This window comes from Anas acuta, chromosome 3, assembly GCF_963932015.1.
Source record: "Anas acuta chromosome 3, bAnaAcu1.1, whole genome shotgun sequence".
Classification (NCBI taxonomy): domain Eukaryota; kingdom Metazoa; phylum Chordata; class Aves; order Anseriformes; family Anatidae; genus Anas; species Anas acuta.
The window spans coordinates 53126863-53146473 of record NC_088981.1 but is presented as its reverse complement, the minus strand read 5'-3'; the positions used below and the strand labels follow the sequence as shown (position 1 = coordinate 53146473).

Below are 19611 nucleotides of genomic sequence, written 5' to 3'. Positions count from 1 at the left end.
AAGTCATGGTTTTGATTCCCACAGGTTTTGGCATTGTAAGTAGTTAAATAGCTGGGCATGGCAGAAATGGAGTCCCTAATGAAATTGTCACATATATTTTACCATATTCTGTAATTTTACCTTTAGGGTTAAATTTGACCAAGTGATTCCTTTGGGAAATATTCTTTCTATGGACTGAGGGATACTCAGGTTACATTTGAGCCTATATTAGCCTAATCAGCCTAATATATTTATATTCAGGTGGATTGTTGGACTGTATGCCATATAGGGCACAGTAGTTTATAGATCCCATTGAGGAAGATTCAGTGGTTGCTTTCTCCAACCACATTCTGCAATAATGCTCAGGTTAACACTTTCCAACATAACTGTAAGGATGACAAGTACTTTTATGGATGTTGACAGATTTAGCATGACACTTCATAATCATTTAAAGCAGAGTTTTATAGGCTTGTACAATGATATAGTAATACTTACGAACAAAGCTGCCTTGATTTACATTTTAATCCTCATTTTTGTATATTCCTGCCATTTGCAGGGTGGTTTAATTGTCCCCAAAATGTTCCTGGTGAAATTAATTCATTCACTGCTCACTGCTTACCTATTGGCTGACCCTAATCACAGAACACATCTGTGGTAACCACTCTGCTGATCTGTGATGGAATTCCAGAAATAGATCATTTTAACAAGACAGTCACTGTTTAGCTTCACTAGTTACTATCTGCATCATAACCATTGTTGAGCGAATAAGATATATACTATACATTAATTTTTCTTTTCTTTATTGCTCTGCAAGATATGAGGAGGGGATGGAAAGTGGTATTTTTTTGTTTGTTTGTTTGTTTTTGTTTTTCAATTTACACTAGAAAAATACATGAAATAATTTGCAAAGAAATTAATGAAGCTATTTTAGTTTGTGAATGAGGTGAAAAATAAAAACAAAAAGATTAGAGTAACATCAGTTCCAAATGGAAATTATCAAAAAGGATCCAGTTCTGGTTCTGTGTCTTATCCCCCAAGAATTTCCATCTCCAGCTAGTTGATAAGGATGTACACAAATACCCTGATGTAATTTCTAATTGTGGGATGAAAACTATCTGCAAAACTTCATAATTTTCAATACATTTTTAAGAACACCATTGTTATCTGATGTGAAACAAAAAGGTATACCTCAATGATTTGCTAGTGCAATGCATCTTATTTGCTTTGCATTGCTTCTGAACAGTGCTTGCCTGGCAGCTCTTTGTGTCCCAGAGTAATGGGACTGCATCCAGAAGGTGCTGGCTCCGCCTTGCAGTGGCATGTAATCTGAAAGCATGTGTCCCATGCATATAAAGCCAGCCCTACTATTATCAGAACAGCCCCGTAGTCTTTGAATGCTCTCCCCACAGAGCCTTCACATGTGTACATGCTCTCCTTTTCCTTATGAGGATAGAAAATCACCTGTCACACAGTCTGCTTTACAGCTGTGTTCTGCTTAGCAAAACCCCAAGAGGAACTCGTGGCTGTAGCTGATAGAAGCTGAGAACTGAGGGGAAAGTTTTTCAAGAACTGAGGAGCGTTTATGTTGGCAAAAGTCAGAAATGGAAGCCAATGTGAGAAAAGTTGTTGCATAGAAGGAAGAAAGAGTAGCTGTGGCTTTGTTGGAAGAGCTTATTATGTAAACAGGAGAAGAGTAAAGAAATTTTAGAGATGAAATATACAGTGAAAGAGAAGTTTTTCAAAGAGGATAAATGGGTTAATCTCTGTAAGAAAGACACAGATGCAGCCAAAGGATCATAGATTATTTTGTTAATGAATATTATTTAAAGAAAAATGCTAAGCAACAGTAGGTGTCTTGTGCAAGATGCACCAAATGATATTTTAATGACCTTTTCAGCAACCCTAACACTATGAACAATCTCAATCTTAATGCTCAACTCTTGGGAAGAGGTTATGTACCAGAAGGTAGAAGAAAGATACAGAAAATGAGAATTTAAAATTTTTCTCTTTTGAAGGGAAATCAGCATTATATTGAAATTTACTTAGTGGGAATATTTAATACTTCAGCATTAACAGCCTTTTACATGTACAATGATAAAAGGAATCAATGCTGACATAAAGGAGCTGATAGCTAAACAAGAAACAGGAATACAAACAAGTACGTGACTACGTGCTTGGTGTCCAGAAGCTGGCCTTGTCCTGTCTAGGATGACTAGACACACTCTGTAGCCAAACTCCATCCTTTGTTTTTCTTCTGGCAACCGCTGGAACAGAAGGTATCTGATTATGGCCCACCACTACCATCATCAAAAACAACGTTAACAAAAGGAAACTGTAGACATGGAGAGGTTACTGTAAGTGAACAGGAATGTGTGTTTGTATTTATGTGGGGACCTTCTACTGTAGCAATAACATCCTTCTTCCTTGCGGTTCCTGAGTGCTTTATGATCATGGCCACATGAAGTTAATGCATCTTGGCAAGAAATTTTTACAGTACCACTTCTGGTTTATTTATTTAACTTTGGCTTATAGTAGCTAGTAGAAGAGCTGGCATGTGCTGATATTTTGGGAAACCTGGAAATCTTTTCACACACAATTTGAATTTTATCTGGGTTGGTTTTGTGGGAAGAAGTTGGTTAAATAAGAGATGTATGTAGTCAATTCCTTCTTTTTTTGTGAATTGACATCCTCTTCCTCTCTTGAGTCTGCCTGTGCCAGTAATAGCCAAAACAGATCCTCTAGTGTGCTCTAGTCCCTCTGCTCCTTCTGCAAAAGTTACAGAAAACGGATTGTGGCTGAGACTAGCTAAGAAGCATGCTTATAGAGAGCATTATTGTGTCGAAGAATAACTGTATTTGAATTATTATTTTGCTTCTGATAAAAAAAATAATATTAGGAATCACAGTGAAAATTATGGTGTTAACATGCTATGAACTTGAAACAAGACATATTTATTTGTGTTATTATCAGTTTAGTCACAGCTTGTTAAAAATGACATCCTTCACTGCTGAATTCACTATACTATGTAGTCAAGAGCCTCTGACTGTTGGTGGTAATGTAATTTTCCCTTAATTTTCTGCCACTCTATCCTACTTCTTAGTTTAGTAGTTCTGCATTTACCAGTGAGGAGTTTGCCCTCCTAATTCAATATTTCCTGTTCTGTGTAGTTCAGTGGGAAATGTGATTTCCCTGAGGTGTCATCATATTCACATTAGAAAGTCCACGACTACTATGGAAAATGGGTAGGGAGCGTGAGCGGGGGTGGGTAAGGGCAAAAGAGAGTTATGATGTTTTTCTCTCCTCTCCCCATTGTGGGTCTATATGCTGCCCCACTGATATCAAAAGGTTTGGCAGAATCAGAAATAAGGGTATTAGCACAGCCACAATAACTTTGTAAGTGTAGCAAAGACAGGAGGAAGAAGCACATTATATATTTTTTTCCTTAGGATTAATACACAGCTGGAGAGTTATCAGATCCAGTTAGAGAATGGAAGAACACTTAAATTTCTTGGTTTTGGTTTAGAGTTAGTAAGATATGTTCTGCTGGAGGTGGATTTCAATGCAAAATGCTTTTTCTGCAAAACTTTGCCAATTTCTATTTCTTTACCACTGAGAAGCAATCAGCTTGATTTTTCACAGCTGCTTCTTGAAAAGTGCTGGATAATTTCACTTTTGTGAGCTTAAAGAGCCTTACAGTTGAGAGTTTTCAAGCAGGCTCCTGTGTTGCTGCTGCAAGGTGGGGAGTCTTGGTACTGTAATGTCTCCCACCTGTGGCAAGTTGGCCGACATGAAGGTGGAAGCTGAAAGCTGAGGAGGTGCAGAAGTGGTGTGCTGAGCCTCTGGCAGCTTGCTCTTGTCTGTGATATCTCCTGTTAGGTAGAGGGAAATTCCAGATAGGTGGCATAGAGCCACCAAGCTGTGTTTTACTTCTCCTGAAACAGCTGGTGAGAAGTTTGGGTCAGCCTGAAGTATTATTTTATTTTCATCACCTGAACATAGACCGTCTCATTCTTTGCAGTGTTAAAATATCGAAGAGCAGGGCTTCCCTTTTCTTGGGTCAGCACTGTTTTCTTTCCACTTTCCCTACTGTGGAGTCTGACAAAGTTAAGAGAGCTATACAGTACTACATGATATGTTCAGAAGTGCTAGGAAAGTGACATAAGTATTTCACTGATCTTTCCAGTGGAATCACCCAATGGAATCACTTATGGTTAATGTTGCCAAGGGATAGGAAAAATGTACAATGTATGGTGATACGCGTGTTCCAGTGTGTATATGCACACTCATAAATGCACACAACATGTAATAACCTTCCCCTGCTGCTGTTTGCTCTTTACCCTTGATCTTTCAGTAGCCCTGAGAGAAAAATGAATGTATTTTATCTTCAAAATAGGATGAGATAAAAAAGAGTTGTAGTAGGGCATAGTAAAATTCCTAACTTGAATGCCTGAAACAGAAAGTGTTCGGCTTGAAGTGTACAGGTGGAAGAGATAACTTGCAATAATTTGAAGTGATTGTGAATGTGCCTGAAGTAACCTGTATCAACCTGGCTGGAAAGGCTCACTTCAGAGCTGCACTAGTTGGGCCCGACCTTTCCATTTTATGTATTTGTTTATTTGGTAGCAGAATATATACATCATTATAAACATTCTGAGCTTAGCAAAACTCAGAGAAGGGGTGGCTCTTATTGCAAAGCTGACACAGACAATCTGTTTGTTTTTTATACCAAGGCCTGAGCTTGCTTGCTATATGCATTTTGCATGAATTTTTACTTTGTGATGCAAAGCAAATATTTTGTAACAATTCAGTAGCATGGTTTAGACAGGCCAGGTTTCATAAGGGGAGCCAAGTCACTGAAGCCTAGAAATACAGAACTGGTGGATGCCTGTGCTTGCATTAGACACTTGCTCATGTGCAGGTCAGTGCTCTGTCTGCAGGTACAGAGAGAAATAAACAGAACAATTTTGTGGGCAAATGTGCTGCAAATGTTTAAATTTGGAGAAAATATGCAGTCTATGCTTAAACCTTGAGCCGCTTTGCTTTATCTCTGTTATCCAACCTTAATTTTCTTTCAGACATCTGGTAAAGAAAACAAGCAAGCAAACTGTGGGTATGGCTTCAGTGACTTTCCTGGCATAAAAAGGCTTGTAAAATACTGTAATACACCATTGTGCGAGTGAGGAGAAATTTGACTTTTTTTAATCACTGATCATTTTATTGGGCTTGTTAATCGATTGCTAGACATAACGCCTCTTCCCTTTCTCTGTTACCTCTCCCCCTTTCACATTTATAGCGTGAATCTAGTAGGTTCACTGACAGTTTCAAGCCAGTGGAAGATAGTGGGCTTTGCTTTCTGAAGTTGGCTCAGGGACACTAGGGATAGTGGAGTTTAAAGTCCAGATGGTCTGGCCTCAATTTATTGGCAGACCTACTCTCTGTCAATAGCAACAGTATCTGCTTCAGTACAAAAGCACAATATTAAGGTACTGTTTTGTTATTTTATTTTTTTTTACCTGTTGTGGGAGAAGGTTGTTGCTCAACAGTGTAAACAAAGGTAGAGACCAGAGTGCTGTACAGCTAGCTCCACACAACCTTGTAGATTTACCCTTTTTTATTTTTCCTTTTTCCCAACTGTTTCCTTTCCCATTTAGCTTCTTCCTTCATCTGCTCCATATCTGAAGAATCTGTCCTCCTTACCTTTACCCACAAATGCACAGAAGATATTGGAATACTCAGCATGGAAGAAATGTGTTCAGAGTGGTGTTTTCTCAGGCTTGATGCTTTTTAACCATTTTAGATGTAGCACCATGAGTTAGGCGCAAAAAATATCTGGAACAGGGACTTCACATTCCCCTGGGCTTGATTGTTTTTTTTTTTGAAGTTGATGGACAGGGTCAATACATCATTTTCTTTTGGTATGTTCTTTCTTGGTTACCTGAAAGAGGTTAATTTATCTCTGGAAGTATTACTGTGTACAGTCCTGGAGGGTGAGGTCTTCAGCACAGCTGAGCCAGTCTTGTGAAGGAGATGGCTAATGAAACAAACAGATGCTTCATCCCAAGTAAGTAGGCAGGAAGCTAGTTATAATTACAAGCCTCATGGCATGAGCTGACAGTTTTCAGGAAATACTACTGCCGTGTATTATGCCTTACTCTTGCATTTTTTTTTCTATTTCCCACAGCTTGTTAAATATACAACAGCTCTCCTTTCCTCCCCCTGCACTGTACCAATGAAGGAAGCTATATTTAGTCCTTGTCAAGTTACAGCAGCTTTTTTATAATCAAAAAGTAGAGAAAAAAAGGCCAGCAACAGAGTGAAGGCAAATATTTGTAGCATATCATAAGCCTTTCTTGTAACCTAAATATTTAGAAAGAAGGGGGATGTAGGAGGATGCTGTACTTTTTAAAACATGGAAAAGATAAGGAGCAGACTCCTTCCTAAGTGTGCTGACATGCTGGAGGATTCTTTTTGCTGCACCGTAAGAGAGCAAGAGGACTTCTTCCTTTTGTTTGCCGACTGGGGATGATTTAGAAAAGTCAATGTTTAACATTCAGTTAAAAGAAAAAATGTACTGCAAGTTCAAACAGCACATGGAGGACTGCATTTGAGAAGAACTGCCACTGCTATCTCCAGTAAAATAAACATGAATGTTATCCCAGTGGTTCTTGAGGCATCCCAAAAGCGCCAAATTTAGGAAGTATTGAAGTAGAAAAGCTTGCAGTGTGGACTGTGGAAGAAGTGAGTTGCACCGTCTGTTGCTGAAACTGTCCTTCAGTTGCCCCCATCTATGTCTGGTATATTTTGCGTTCCTTGACTGTTAATTTTCAAGTTGTTTTATTCATAAAAAAATGTATTTACTTTAATTTTTATCTTATTTTATCCCGTTTAATTCTTAGCTGCTTGCTAACTTTTTCTGTCATATCTTCTCTGTCACAGAAAATGGTGCTGTAGCTTAGGCCCCATCAGAGCTATTAAGCGGGATAATGAAAGCTTTTCTGTGTGGCATCACATGCAAATTCTGTGCTGCAATCTGTGAAACTCAAGACTTAGTTATCAGATACCCCAAGGGTTTCTGCTTTAATCTGTTTTCTAGGGACCTTCTCTTTTGGCTTCTGACATATCTCAGTGTTTCATTTCCTTTCTCAAAAATTTTTCCTTGTATTTTCAATAATTATCAATGCCTGACAATAAGTTGGTACACCAAATAGAATCTGACCTATGAAATACCATGTAGAAATGTAATTAATCGTGTGCAGCTTGTAAGGGAAAAGTGAATAAGTGTAGATGCTATCAAAATGTATTCATTCTAACGTAACGTTACTGACAGTTGTTCAAAGTCTGTGATATATTTAGATCATTAAACCAGCACTCGATCAGTGGAAACATATGCTCATATCTGCTTGGATCATAACCTGATTCTTAAAAACGTCTGAATTTGGTAGTACATCATTCTCATATGCCTAATTACTCTAAAAATTACCCTTGGTTTTGACTCTAATACCATTACTTCTTGACTTGGCTAAGAGTCTGACAGATGAATGCAGTGTTTCTGCTATCTGCTGCCATATTCATATTCTCATACACACTTTATTCTTTGCTTTGCAGATCAGGAAAAATGTGATGATGATGAGATGGAGCGACTTTACAAGTCATTAGAACAAGCAAGCTTGTCTCCCATCGGTGATCGTCGGCTGTCAACCAAGAAGGAGCTTAGGAAGTCATTTATCAAACGCAGCAAAAACCCTTCCATTAATGAGAAACTCCACAAAATTCGAATGCTGAACAGCACATTAAAGGTGAGGTCACAGAATGAGCCAAGGAAAAGCCTGAGAGAAAGAAAGAGTTTGGCTGAAAAAAAAGCAAGCCTAGACATCAGCCAAATTCTAATTACATGTTTATTTAAAGCCCCAGAGAGTTTGGTTAAGTTTTTGAAATTGTTTTCTACTTTATTCGGAATAGTGATCTGTGTTTTGTTGTTAAATTTGAACAGAGGCAATAGTTCAGAAGGGACCCTTCTTGCAAAAATTCCAGCCCGTTTGGAAAATTTAATAAAGAAAGTTCCTTTTAGTTAGCTGGGAAACCTGCAAACTCAGCTGAATACACTAAACAAGGGAGCCTTAAAAAAGGAAGAGCAGAAAAAGGACATCAATGATAAAGCACATGAAAACGACCCTGAGCCAAAAAAGTTTTCCTTATGTGATTATTGGGGAATGTACAGGATGTGCCAAAGCTATTGTAAAGACCTCCTGTAACTAAAATATTTTTAATAACAAAAGCATCCTGCTTTTATGTTGGAAGCATATCATGAACTGGAGGGGTGGAGGGGTTCAGGGGACATTCCATGAAAGGGCCAATAAATTTGTCTGGAATATGGAGATTTATGAGGCTGTTTACCTGCCAGCATCGTTTTGAGTGTCATGGGATTTCAAAACCTGCTTCTGAATGGTACTGAGGCAAACAGAAATCTTAACCATAACATTGAAATTGTAAAGAGGATAAAGAACAAATCCAAACCTGGGTTTTCACTTGATTATTATTTTTTTTTCTTTCATTATGTTTATTGCCCAGAGAATTTGTGGATGATATTTAAGGTCCCTTTCAACCCAAGCCATTCTATGATTCTTTTTGTATGCATTAGAAGCAGGAATTGAGTATCATGTTTCAAGTATGTGTATTTGGCTTCAGGAATTGTACCCTGGAGAAATACATGTAAAAACTTCCATCAGCACATAGTTGATTTGATTATTAGTCGCAATGTGAGGGTTGGCTTTGGCGCCCTGGCCTGTCTTAAACTTCCTAAAGACACATTTGAAAAGACAAGTTGGAGCATAGGCATCCTGCCCGTTGCAGGGCTTCCAAGCTACATATGAGACCCAGTGAAGTCTCTCCTCGGTATTAATGAGTCTTCAGTGAAGTGGCACTTACTTCACTGTATTATTCTTCTGCATCAGTAATAAAGTGAGCCCATCATACAGCAGAAATTTAGTTTAAAAAGTATGCCAATTTTATGGCACAGGAAAATAAATGTGGAAGCATATTTTGATGTTTTTCCCTGATATGAGCCTCCCTAATAAATCTAAGAAGCAGTACAAAATGGAGCTGTATCTTCTGGGATAATCCGTTTTATTAGTCTGGAGCTGAATGCAAGCCTACAAGCCTTTCTGTCAGACATGAGCAAGGAGGACAACTTTGCATTGATTTAACCCAGGAGTATTGTATAAATTGTGATTAGCAGTGTTTATAATCTTAGGCTTGTCTAACACTTGCATTTAATATGGAAAAACCATTTTTGGAGTGTTCATAATGCATAAAATGTGTTGATTTTTTTTTTCCTTCTTCAAACCAAGGAATTGGAGAATTGACAAGACAAATATAGCACAGACATTTTCTCACAGACACGAACAGAGTTCCATGCACAGCAGTGTTTGAGTTAGCCTGTCTAAAAGGCAAATGCTTTCAGTGGGAATGTGCCATATTCTTTACATCAGTGAGATTATGTTCTTTTAAAGTCAACTTTTTTAACATAAAATTTGAGACATGAAACAAGTGGAAATATCAAAATCAGAAAAGTTTTGCATCTGATCAATATTTACTCTGCTTTAGTTAAAACCCTCTTAGTTTTGAAGCAAATGATTTATGCAAGCTTCAGTGTAATTTTAATTTTGGCCTTTTGACTCCACATCTTTAACAACAGATTAATGTTCCTGCCATAATATATCATTAACAAAACATGCTTAGGATTGTTTGGAAGAGAGTGAAGCTGTGTGCAAATGCATCACAGGCTTAATGAATGTGGGAAATAGATTTAAAGCAGAAGAAAAAATCCACAACATGGCATTTTGCCACCAAGTCTATGCATTGCAAATGCTTCCCTCTCCCTTCTACTTCCCTATCTCCTCTTCTGCTCTTAGGCTATCAGTGTGTTTCTGCATTTATGCCAAAAGCCCTCTTACAAGGATTAATCTTGAGGGTTAACAAATGTTTTTTTTTTTTTTTTTTTTTTTTTTTCTGTTTGAAAAGTGGTTCAGGCATCACAGGGGTTAGAGTAGTTGAGGGTTGATTAGGGTAGCAGTGGGATATGGATATGAGGGCAGCCTATTGCTACTGCCAGGAAGTGTTGTGGATGTGCGAGTGTTCTCACAGTGTTTTGAAGGCAGCCAGTAGCACTAAGTGTTCTCAGGTGTGATGAAATTGGTGGCAGTACAGAGGATGGCAAGAGCAACCCCATTGCTGTCACACAGAGACCTGGGGGGACAGAGCCAGGCAAAAAGAAGTAAAGGTTTGTTAGTGCAGCATGGCGCCTCCATTAAGAAATTATAGTTGCTAACTGGAGCTTCTCTATCCTGTGATCCACTATATGAATTGGCAATAAGAGCTAGAACAGCAAAAAGATGGATTGCCTTAGAAAATGTGAGGACATGACTAAATACCTGAGAGGGGCATGCAAAGAGGATGGAGCAAGGCTCTTTTGAAAGGTGCCCAATGACAGAATAAAATGCAATAGGCACAAACTGAAGCATAGGAGGTTCTGTGCAAACACCAGGAAACACTTCTTTGTTATGTGGGTGACTGAGCAATGGCACCAAAGAGGTGGTGGCGGGATCTCCCTCCTTAGAGTAGTTCAAAAGCTGCCTGGATGTGGTCCTAAGCAACTTCTGTAGATGGTCTTGCTTGAGCCAGGGGGGTTGGACCAGATGACCTCCAGAGGTCCCTTCCAACCGCACCCATTTTGTGACCTCAAGGTTCTCATTTTCTCTATATCATGACATAACTGTTCCTGTCTTACAATTGAACCAGGGTCCCTGCAATATACAATCTGAGCTGCTCTTGTCTAATAGTAGAGACCAGATTTGTTAACAGTATCTGGTGGTAGATGTATTAACACCCACATATGATCTAACTACCCATGAGCTATACTGCTGGTGCATAGATTTCATCCAAAAGTATTTCCTGTCTTGCTCCCAGAGAACAGGAATTTATAATTGTGCTCAGGAGGGCAAGTATTTTTTTTTCAGAAAGTTAGGATTTGCCATCATCATGTCTAGTATCATGCAGCTACTAACTTGTGAGGCAACATAACTCATGTCTAATTTTCATGACTTCTCATTCATAAAATTTTACTAAGTATCTTATAAAAAACTACATGAAATCATAATCTTGCCTTCAACTGGGAGGAATTTCTGCTGTGGACTTAATTTTGATAATCTTGGTTATAAAAATAGGAACAAATTGCCAGGAGGATGGTTAATTGGTCATCTCCTTGTGCCCTAGTTCTGCAAAGTTCCCAGAATGTTATTGTTATGGACAATGACCTTGACTGTGTCTGTAGGAAATAACCACTTACTCTCTTCCTAGTGTAAAGAACATGACCTGGCCACAATTAACCAGTTGTTAGAGGACCCAAAGTTGACAGCAATGAAGTACAGAGAATGGAGGAACACAAACATCATGCTGGTCCAAGATATCTATCAGCAACAGGAGGTCCAGGATGTGTCCACAGAGAATAGTGAGGAACAAGAGACAACACCATTGGCTATCACTGAAAGTGCTATCTGAGGCTGTGTATCAACAGCTCAATGCAAGATTTTTTCCCCACAGGTCTTCATGTAAAGACACTGTTGGGTTCTGATTTTTTTTTTTTCCGGAGTGTTCTTCATAAGGAAAACAACCCCTTCTCCAAAGCTTTAATTCCTTTTGCAAAACTTATTTCATGTCAAAAGAACAAATCCTTCAAATTAAAACAGCATGCTGGAATCTGGGCTGCATATCTAAGAAGAATATTTTATGAAGCATTGAAGAAATGTTTTTCCATATTGGGAGAAGTAAATTGTATATGTGCAACTTCTGGATGTCACAGTGCTATATAATATGAACTGTATAAACGTCAGATCCTTGCTGTTGTTTTAATCATGTAACTTGGTTGTAAAGGAAGCTACAACAATTCCAAAAGGATGTAGTTTACTCTCACTTTTTGACCATGCAAGGTAACCTGATATATATATTTTCATTTCTACGTTCATTCACTTTGACATCTCTACCAGTTGGAACTGAGACAAATCGAGTAGCAATTATGTATGAATTTATACTACAGACCATTGTCAGGAACCCAGTTTGTGTCATACCTGATGTTTTATGAATTAGACATTTATTTACAGACCAGACCAAGGTACTGTCATTCTATATCAAAAACAGAAGGTCTCTCAATATGTTTGGTAAAATGTAAATTGCTCTTCAGTGAGGCAAATAATGTCTCAACAAGTTTCAAGCTTTTCTTATGGACTTAACAGAACTTCCTGGAAGGCTATTTTCTTCTTTCAATTTTTGAACAATCATGAATATATAAGGTACAAGTTCACCCCAAACTCCTAGATAGCAAGGTGATCAAGTTTGCAAGGAAGAAGCAAAATACTTAAATTCCTGATGTGGAAGTGAAAGTGTAAAGCATAGTTGCAAATATTTTTGTAAATATATGTCATTTTATGGCTTATATGAAAGTGTTTATGTAATGTATATATGTTTTATTTATATATTTATATATGCAGAATTTCCTAATGTAGATAGAAGCACATGGACCAGACCCACTTATGTGAGTGTACTTACACAGTGACTTGAAATACTTCTCTGTTCTTTTTTTCCATTATGAATCACAGTAATGGATCTAGAATGGAGAGTACCCTGGGACTTCTGCTGTAACTTCTTCTGTTGTTCAACCTAACTTTGGGATTTTGATGAAGAAAATCTGTGTAATTTAGGGCAGGAATATAAGTTTGCTATAAAACTTTGGAATTTCTCTTTGGACAAACAAAAATGAATATATTAAGAGATTTTGCTACAGGATCATTACATTTTAGCATCACTCTTCTCAGTACAGTTTTTTTTTTTTTTTCTTCCCATCTTCAGCATGTGTACAAGTATGAGGAACTTTGCAGAGTGCCAATTTCTGAAAAGCAGAAATTAACCCACCATTCTGCAATTAATGCCACTACAAGTACTGGGGAAATCTGCACTTCTGTTGGCTATTTTGTGAAGATATTGTGATTGGTATTCAACAGATTTTATCTTTTAAAGTAAAATACACTATACAGATGCAGCCATATTCGCTTGTCTTTATACATGATTTGTTTTATTGTATCGAAAGCAAATATTAATAGTATTATTGGTAATGTGAAATCTTTGTCACCTGCCAAGTGATATATCTGATTGTTGAGATGGCATTGTTGACATTCAACAACTTTCCTTTGCTACAGGTATCACTGGGGAAAGGTCAGGGAAATGTGGGCTTGTTGAATGCAGAAGCAGGACTGCACTCAGGATAGCATCACTGCCTCAGGTATAAAAGGATTTAGACTTAATAATTGGAGCTGGTCTGCTGGTGGGGAACAGAAGTTAGATAAAACTTAGAAGTGAGTGACAGTAACTAAATGGGGAAGCAGACATAAAAAGCAAGGTGGTTAAAGAGCTAACATTTCCAGGAAATCTTCATACAAGTGGTGCTTTTATCGTTTCATTAATTCTAACTGGACATTGATAGAAATTAAGCAAGCTCAACACGTGGTGTTAATTGGTTGCTAGTAATTCCTCATAAAAACATGAGCCCATTTTAAAGTCTTTTATTTTTGACTATTCTCAGAAGACCCTCTTGACAGTGGGCATCTGCAAGTACCGTGTTCCCGAATGTAATTTTTCAAAGGTGAGAGAGGGATACCCCTTGAATTTGACATGATCACTTATCTGCTGAGCAAACACTGAAAATTAGGCAAGTGAGGACTGATCTGCATAGTCCTTCTCAATTTTAACTACCTGCTGCTAAATAATTGATAAATAATGGAGGTCAAGTTGCTTGTACACTTCAGATTTTTTCTTGCAAGTGCAGGCCCTGCAGTTTGTCATGTAAATTCCATTTCTCTTCAAAAACATCTTCACTACTCTAGATCTTAAAAACAAGAACATGCTTAAGAGTTCTGTTGAACTGAGCCAGACTAGTCAGTGCCTTGCAGTTCTGAGCAAAATCCCAGCCAGCCAACTCCATTTGCTGCAGTAGATTTGCACCCCAGAAAGGAGAGCACTTTGCAGCCTGTATAGATTGTCAGCTTTTTTTTTTTTTCTTTTTTTTTTTTTTTTTTCTTTTTTAACTGTGCTTGTATCAAGATATACAAAACTGGTTTCCCAAATGCATAGACAGACAAATGTCCCCAGCCTGCCTGAACTCTACTATTTGTTTTGATGCAATTAAATAGCCTAAAATAACTTTTAAGTTACTTTCTTTTCAGATGGTCGGTAGGTAATTGCTGTTGCTATTGAGCTTTTGGAATCCAGTTGAGGATGTATTGTATCACCCTCTTAGAGCAGAAAATTATTGAACAGGGTTCTTTTAATTGAGTTATTTCTTCAGAAATTTCCTTTCTGTTCAATAAAAATGTATTGGTTTTATGGAAGTGCAATGTTGGTAGGCTATCCCCATTCTCTTCAGCTACTTTTTAGACCAAAAACAAATGGAAAGCATGGGAAACGTAAAGTGAAAATGGTAGTAAAATAGGATTAGTTTTCCAACATTGCTAATTAATGTCACAGTTTTCACCTGGACTTATCACAAAGGGCTGTACAGCCATGTGAAAGACACAACCGGAGAAGAACAGTGCTCAATCTGACAGCCACAACTGATAAATGATATTGGAGGGAGCCATGTCAGCAGGAGAAGCTCAGACTACTGTGTGCTCTGCTCAGTCATATATAGGGTAAATGGTATTTGAGCATAAATTCTGTTGGTCTGAATTTGGAAGGCTTCCATTATTGACTCATAGTGTAGGGGAATTGTGTCCCTTGGAATGACCAAAAATCTTTAACAGCCTGCCTCATGGGACTTCTTTTGCACTTTTCAGGAGAAAGTGTGCATGCACACAGCTATTCCTCTATCAGTAAAACCTTTTTGCATTAGTGCAATAAGTCTAGCTATGCAGACTTTGGAGTAACTAATTATGATATCTAATTTCAGCTGTTTCTGCAGCCTGTCTCTGGTGACTTTTCTGGAAATCAAATCTCTCTCTGTTTTGGTGGTGTAGATCTCATGAGCTACCAGCATGAGATGGGATCACATTTTCTTTTCCTAAGATGGGAGAGGTTTCATGCTGGGTTAGCAAATTGTTTCTGCATGCAGTTCTGATAATTTACTTAATCCCGAGTTTCACTGAAAACAGGAATAAATGATGTGATACAACCACATTTTACAGATTATTCTCTTTTTGAAGGAAAACTTCTTATGGGAAAAAAAAAAAAGCTCTTTTAGGACAGCAGGGAGAGGGGGAGGGGAAGAAAAAATGTGATGTTTGATTTAAAACTATGTAGAGTTTTGGAGTTTAAAATTATTGTGTAACTAGAAAAAATTATGGGCATGCTGTATCTAATAGGGAAGACCATGAACTTACATGTCTATTACTGGTTTAATATAAAAATGTTATTTTGTGTCTCTTAAAGTAACAAGGAAGTCCATGTAAGCAAAATTTTATATGAAGAAATTCTTATGCTGTGGTGGAAGTTTGGGTTTGGGGATTTTTTATTTTTATTTTTTTACTGTTTTGGTGGTACAGGAGTGACCAATTGCAATGAGAGCTTGGGCTTGCTTCATTTATGTGAGAAATGTCTTTCTGTTAACAGGAAACCAAAGTGGTTTTCTTGTAGTAATAGACACAAAGTTTTCCTGTTTCCTGTTTTGTGTGGGACATTTTGAAGCAGCAGACATTTTAAGATGTCATTCAGCAGTTACTTGCACACTTGAAAATTTATCCCATTTTGTTCTTCTCCAAGCTGCCACATTTCTGCATTTTCAAGAATCAACTTCTCTACTAACTGAAACAAAAATTGAGGTAAAAAGAAACAAAACCAAAATGCTCTGAGATATGATCAGTCTGAAATTTTTCTCTGTGCATAAGAGTAACAGCAGCTAAGCTTGTCAAAAGTTCAACATTTCAAAACTGAAAAAAAAAAATAAAAATTGTCAGGTGTTGAGGAGAGTATTATATTTCTTGAAATTTGCTACGGGTGATGATCCAAAATCTTTCTGTTCTGGAAAAATAATTATTTTTCTATTTTATTTCTTCCTGGTAAAAATCTAAAGGTAGTGGCTTATAAGCTGGCATAAAGTTAAAAATGAAATATGCGTATAATTCCTTGATAGTTCATCAGCCGTGATGCATTAACATGAAATGTTGGCTTTAGATGGCTGACCGACAATGCTGAAAATCAATTTCCTTGGGAAACTATTCTAGTTACCACAGTCTTTTATACCCCACCTGGCCCATATGAGATCCATTTTGAGGATGTAGATATAAGGCATTTCTATAGGGAAAATATATCATTACACCATAGCTTAGGAATCACATGAGTTCTAGTGCTCACTGGGTCCTTGATGCCTTGAGACCTAAATACATTATTCTGGCTCTCGAACTTGCATATGATTGCTTTACCTTCTCCCACCTAAAAATAAATAAAAGAGAATACGAAAACATCAACTCTCATATAAAGACAAACGCTAATCAAGCAAAGATTTGGGTACTTTGTTCCTGAGCGCTTAGCATAATAACTCACCTGATGAAATGCCATATGTGCATAATAATAGCAGTGTTCTTGTGTAAAACTTTCAATGGTAAGGACTGACTGAAGAGAGCATTAGGGGTTTATATTGCATCAGGCTCTGTGTAGACTGAGAAAGGTGTGCCTAGAGGAGTATTTCCTAGGATATCTGCTACGGAGGGGCAGGACCTGCAGCATCATGAAGATATACATAGTACCAGTTTGGTATTCTAGCTGCTAAATCTATTTTATCACTGGTTGCATACTTAAAGCACAGTGTTTGCACTCAGCGCTGCCTTTTCACTGCTTGTTGCCCACACGTGTGACTCAATTTTAATGGAATGATGCACACATCATGGAAAACCAGAACCTTATGTTTGCACTTGTCAATTAAAAGCTGAAATGCAGGAGCATTTTGCTCAGCCTTTTAAAATTTTCACTGCTTTATTTATTTATTTATTTATTTATTTTTAGTTTGCTGGTATACAATAAAATAGGAACTGTTGGTTCTTAAAAACAAATTCTCATTGGGACTATTATTAATAATTGAGTAATCTGGAACCAGGAAGAGCCAATGAGTGGATTGACTGAGGAGTGCTTTCCACTGTCTGGCAATGCAGTTTTTGAAGTTCTGCTGTTAAGTTACTTAATTCTCTTTCATTGGTTCCTGTAGCCACCTTTAAGGAAGGATACCCTGTGCTTTATAGTCTCTTTCAAGACATGTGGGATACTGCTTGTTTTTTTCAACTCTCAGAGAATTCAGCTTCAATTAAAAGAGGACTGGGGTCTTTGTCAGGAGTTTCAGTTTATCTGGCCAAGCCAGGCAGCCAGAAGCACCTTAGAGGTGTGTTTCCTAAGAAGTGAGCTTATCTGAGGGCTCAGCTGCCCTGAAAGACGTGTCCCTGTCCCTCTCTGTTCCCTCAACCTCCTACATGTTCCTACTGCTTGTCTCATAGTATTCTGCTCATCGCTTGGCACCTCTGTCAGCTAAGTGGAGCCAGCCAGCAAGAAACAGATCTAGCAAGCTGGATAATTATCTACACTGATGGTGAATATAATTGGCTTGTGGAGAGATTTGGTGCCTGCCAGAGCCATCACAAGAAAGGCAGCTGGTTTGTGTGGGCAAGAGCATAAAAAAGAGGGTGCTGCATATGTGGGAGGAAAGAGGGGGACCTCCTGTGTTTAGGAGAAGGGCATTAGATTGATGTAACCTCCCACAAAGCTGTAGCGTCACTTTCACCAAATGGTGCTTTCATTTTATCCTGCAACACATGCTTGTGAAGACAACTCGACGGACAAGTTTTCATGTCTGGTTTGATGTGATCTCAGACTGTTTTTGCTTTCCCTGTTTCATGCAGAGCCAAATCTTACTGCTTCCTCCTTTGGTCTTAAAGATAAAATCCTGCAAAAACCCTACAAAAAAACAACACTATACTTCTCTAGTATCCTTCCTTGCATGCTTTCTGCAGGTATGCTGGTGTAGACATATGAGAGAAAATAGTTTGGAGTGGTGAACCAGTTTACACTAGGTCCACCTTACGGGCTTGTAAGACCTCTTGATTTTGCAGGTATTTGATATACACCCTCCTGTGGTAACATAAAATATAACCATTTCCGAGGTCTCATAAGAATAGGAATAGTTTCTCATGATGAATCAGATATTTAGTTTTTATGTGCTTAATAATAATAATAATAAATATCTGTAAAAGTGCTGGGCTTCTCTGGGCATCCAGGCATTCCCAGTCAGACTGAGGATGATGTGTTTGCTAGTGATACAGAGGGGATGGGGCCATCCAGTCCCATTCCTGGCATCTGACCTTTCCTGTTTCATTATTTCATGTTTTGGAAAGTGCTCGTCATTCTTCTGACATTTTCTTGGTCTGTTTCTTATTGGTAGAAGAAAGTACCTAATGATAGCTGTCAGGGTAAAATTCCTGAATTATCTTCCTGTGCTCAAGAAATAACCTAGTTGTCACTACGAGGGGATATTTAAAGTTGTGAGATGCAAGCCATGATAATACCCGGAATACTGTGCATAGTGACAAACTGCTCTTTTATTTTGCTGTGGAAATATATATCTTCCCTCTTCTGGCTCCCGGGCAGAATGGGTGCTAGTGTGGCAGGAAACAGGTTTTCTGTGTAGCATCTTTGGGGACGCACGCTGTCTTGAAAGCAGTTCTCAGCAAACTTTTCTGACAGAGAAAACTGATCCCTTAGCACAGCCTGCTGGCTGTTAATGATACAGCAAGCAGATATAAAATTACACGTCAGAGGGGAAGTGATAATAATATCAGGCTGCAGGTGTGATGGTCTCCATCTACAGGAGAGTAATTTCTAGAGTGAGGGGAGAGAGGTTGCTTCAGGTAGGAAGGTAGAGATGCTGTCTGACACACCAACCTGCTCTAGATCTGAAGCATCAGCAATAAATCCAAGCACAGTACTGTCTGAGGGGGGGAAAAAGCTCTGCAAGGCAAAGGAAGTTAACACCCGTGATACCAAAGAAGGTGCTAGGAAGAGAGCAATGGTAAATCTGGGGAAAAAAGGTAGTTATTGTGTGCAGACTAACAAGACATGGGAAATTAGAGGAAATACATAACTTGCCATTAAACTGATGTCTCAGAGCGGATGACTTTTAGTATCTGGTTAGCTAAAATCCATGAATTTCAACCAGTAAATTGTTCCGTTCTGTAGACAACCCTGAAAGATCAGGGCTGAAAAGCCAGAGGTTGTTCTGTTGAAGATACTTACATCTGGTGTTAAGGATAGTGGCACATTTGTACTTGGCTCTGGTGAGGCTGCACCTCGAGTACTGTGTTCAGTTTTGGGACCCTCACTACAAGAAGGACATCGAGGTACTCAAGTGAGTCCAGCATGTCCAGAGAAGGGCAACGAGGCTGGTGAGGGGTTGGGAGAACAAGTCTTATGAGGAGTGGCTGAGGGAGGTGGGATTGTTCAGCCTGGAGAAGAAAAGGCTCAGAGATGACCTTATTGCACTCCACAGATACCTTAAAGGAAGCTGTAGCAAGGTGGGGGTTGGTCTGTTCTCCCGCATGCCTGGTGACAGGA

General features: G+C 38.4%; 1 protein-coding gene across 8 annotated transcripts in view; it reads left to right on the top strand.

Moving 5' to 3' along the window:
• The window catches only part of IPCEF1 (interaction protein for cytohesin exchange factors 1), a 71062-nt gene extending 57987 nt beyond the window's left edge, over nt 1–13075 (top strand). For all 8 annotated transcript variants that reach the window (XM_068677144.1, XM_068677147.1, XM_068677151.1 and 5 more), the window contains 2 exons: nt 7585–7775; nt 11335–13075. In XM_068677144.1, the coding sequence (XP_068533245.1) occupies nt 7585–7775; nt 11335–11535 (392 nt within the window). In that variant the 3' untranslated portion in view covers nt 11536–13075. The remainder of the gene's footprint in view (nt 1–7584; nt 7776–11334) is intronic.
• Nucleotides 13076–19611: the final 6536 nt, after the last annotated feature.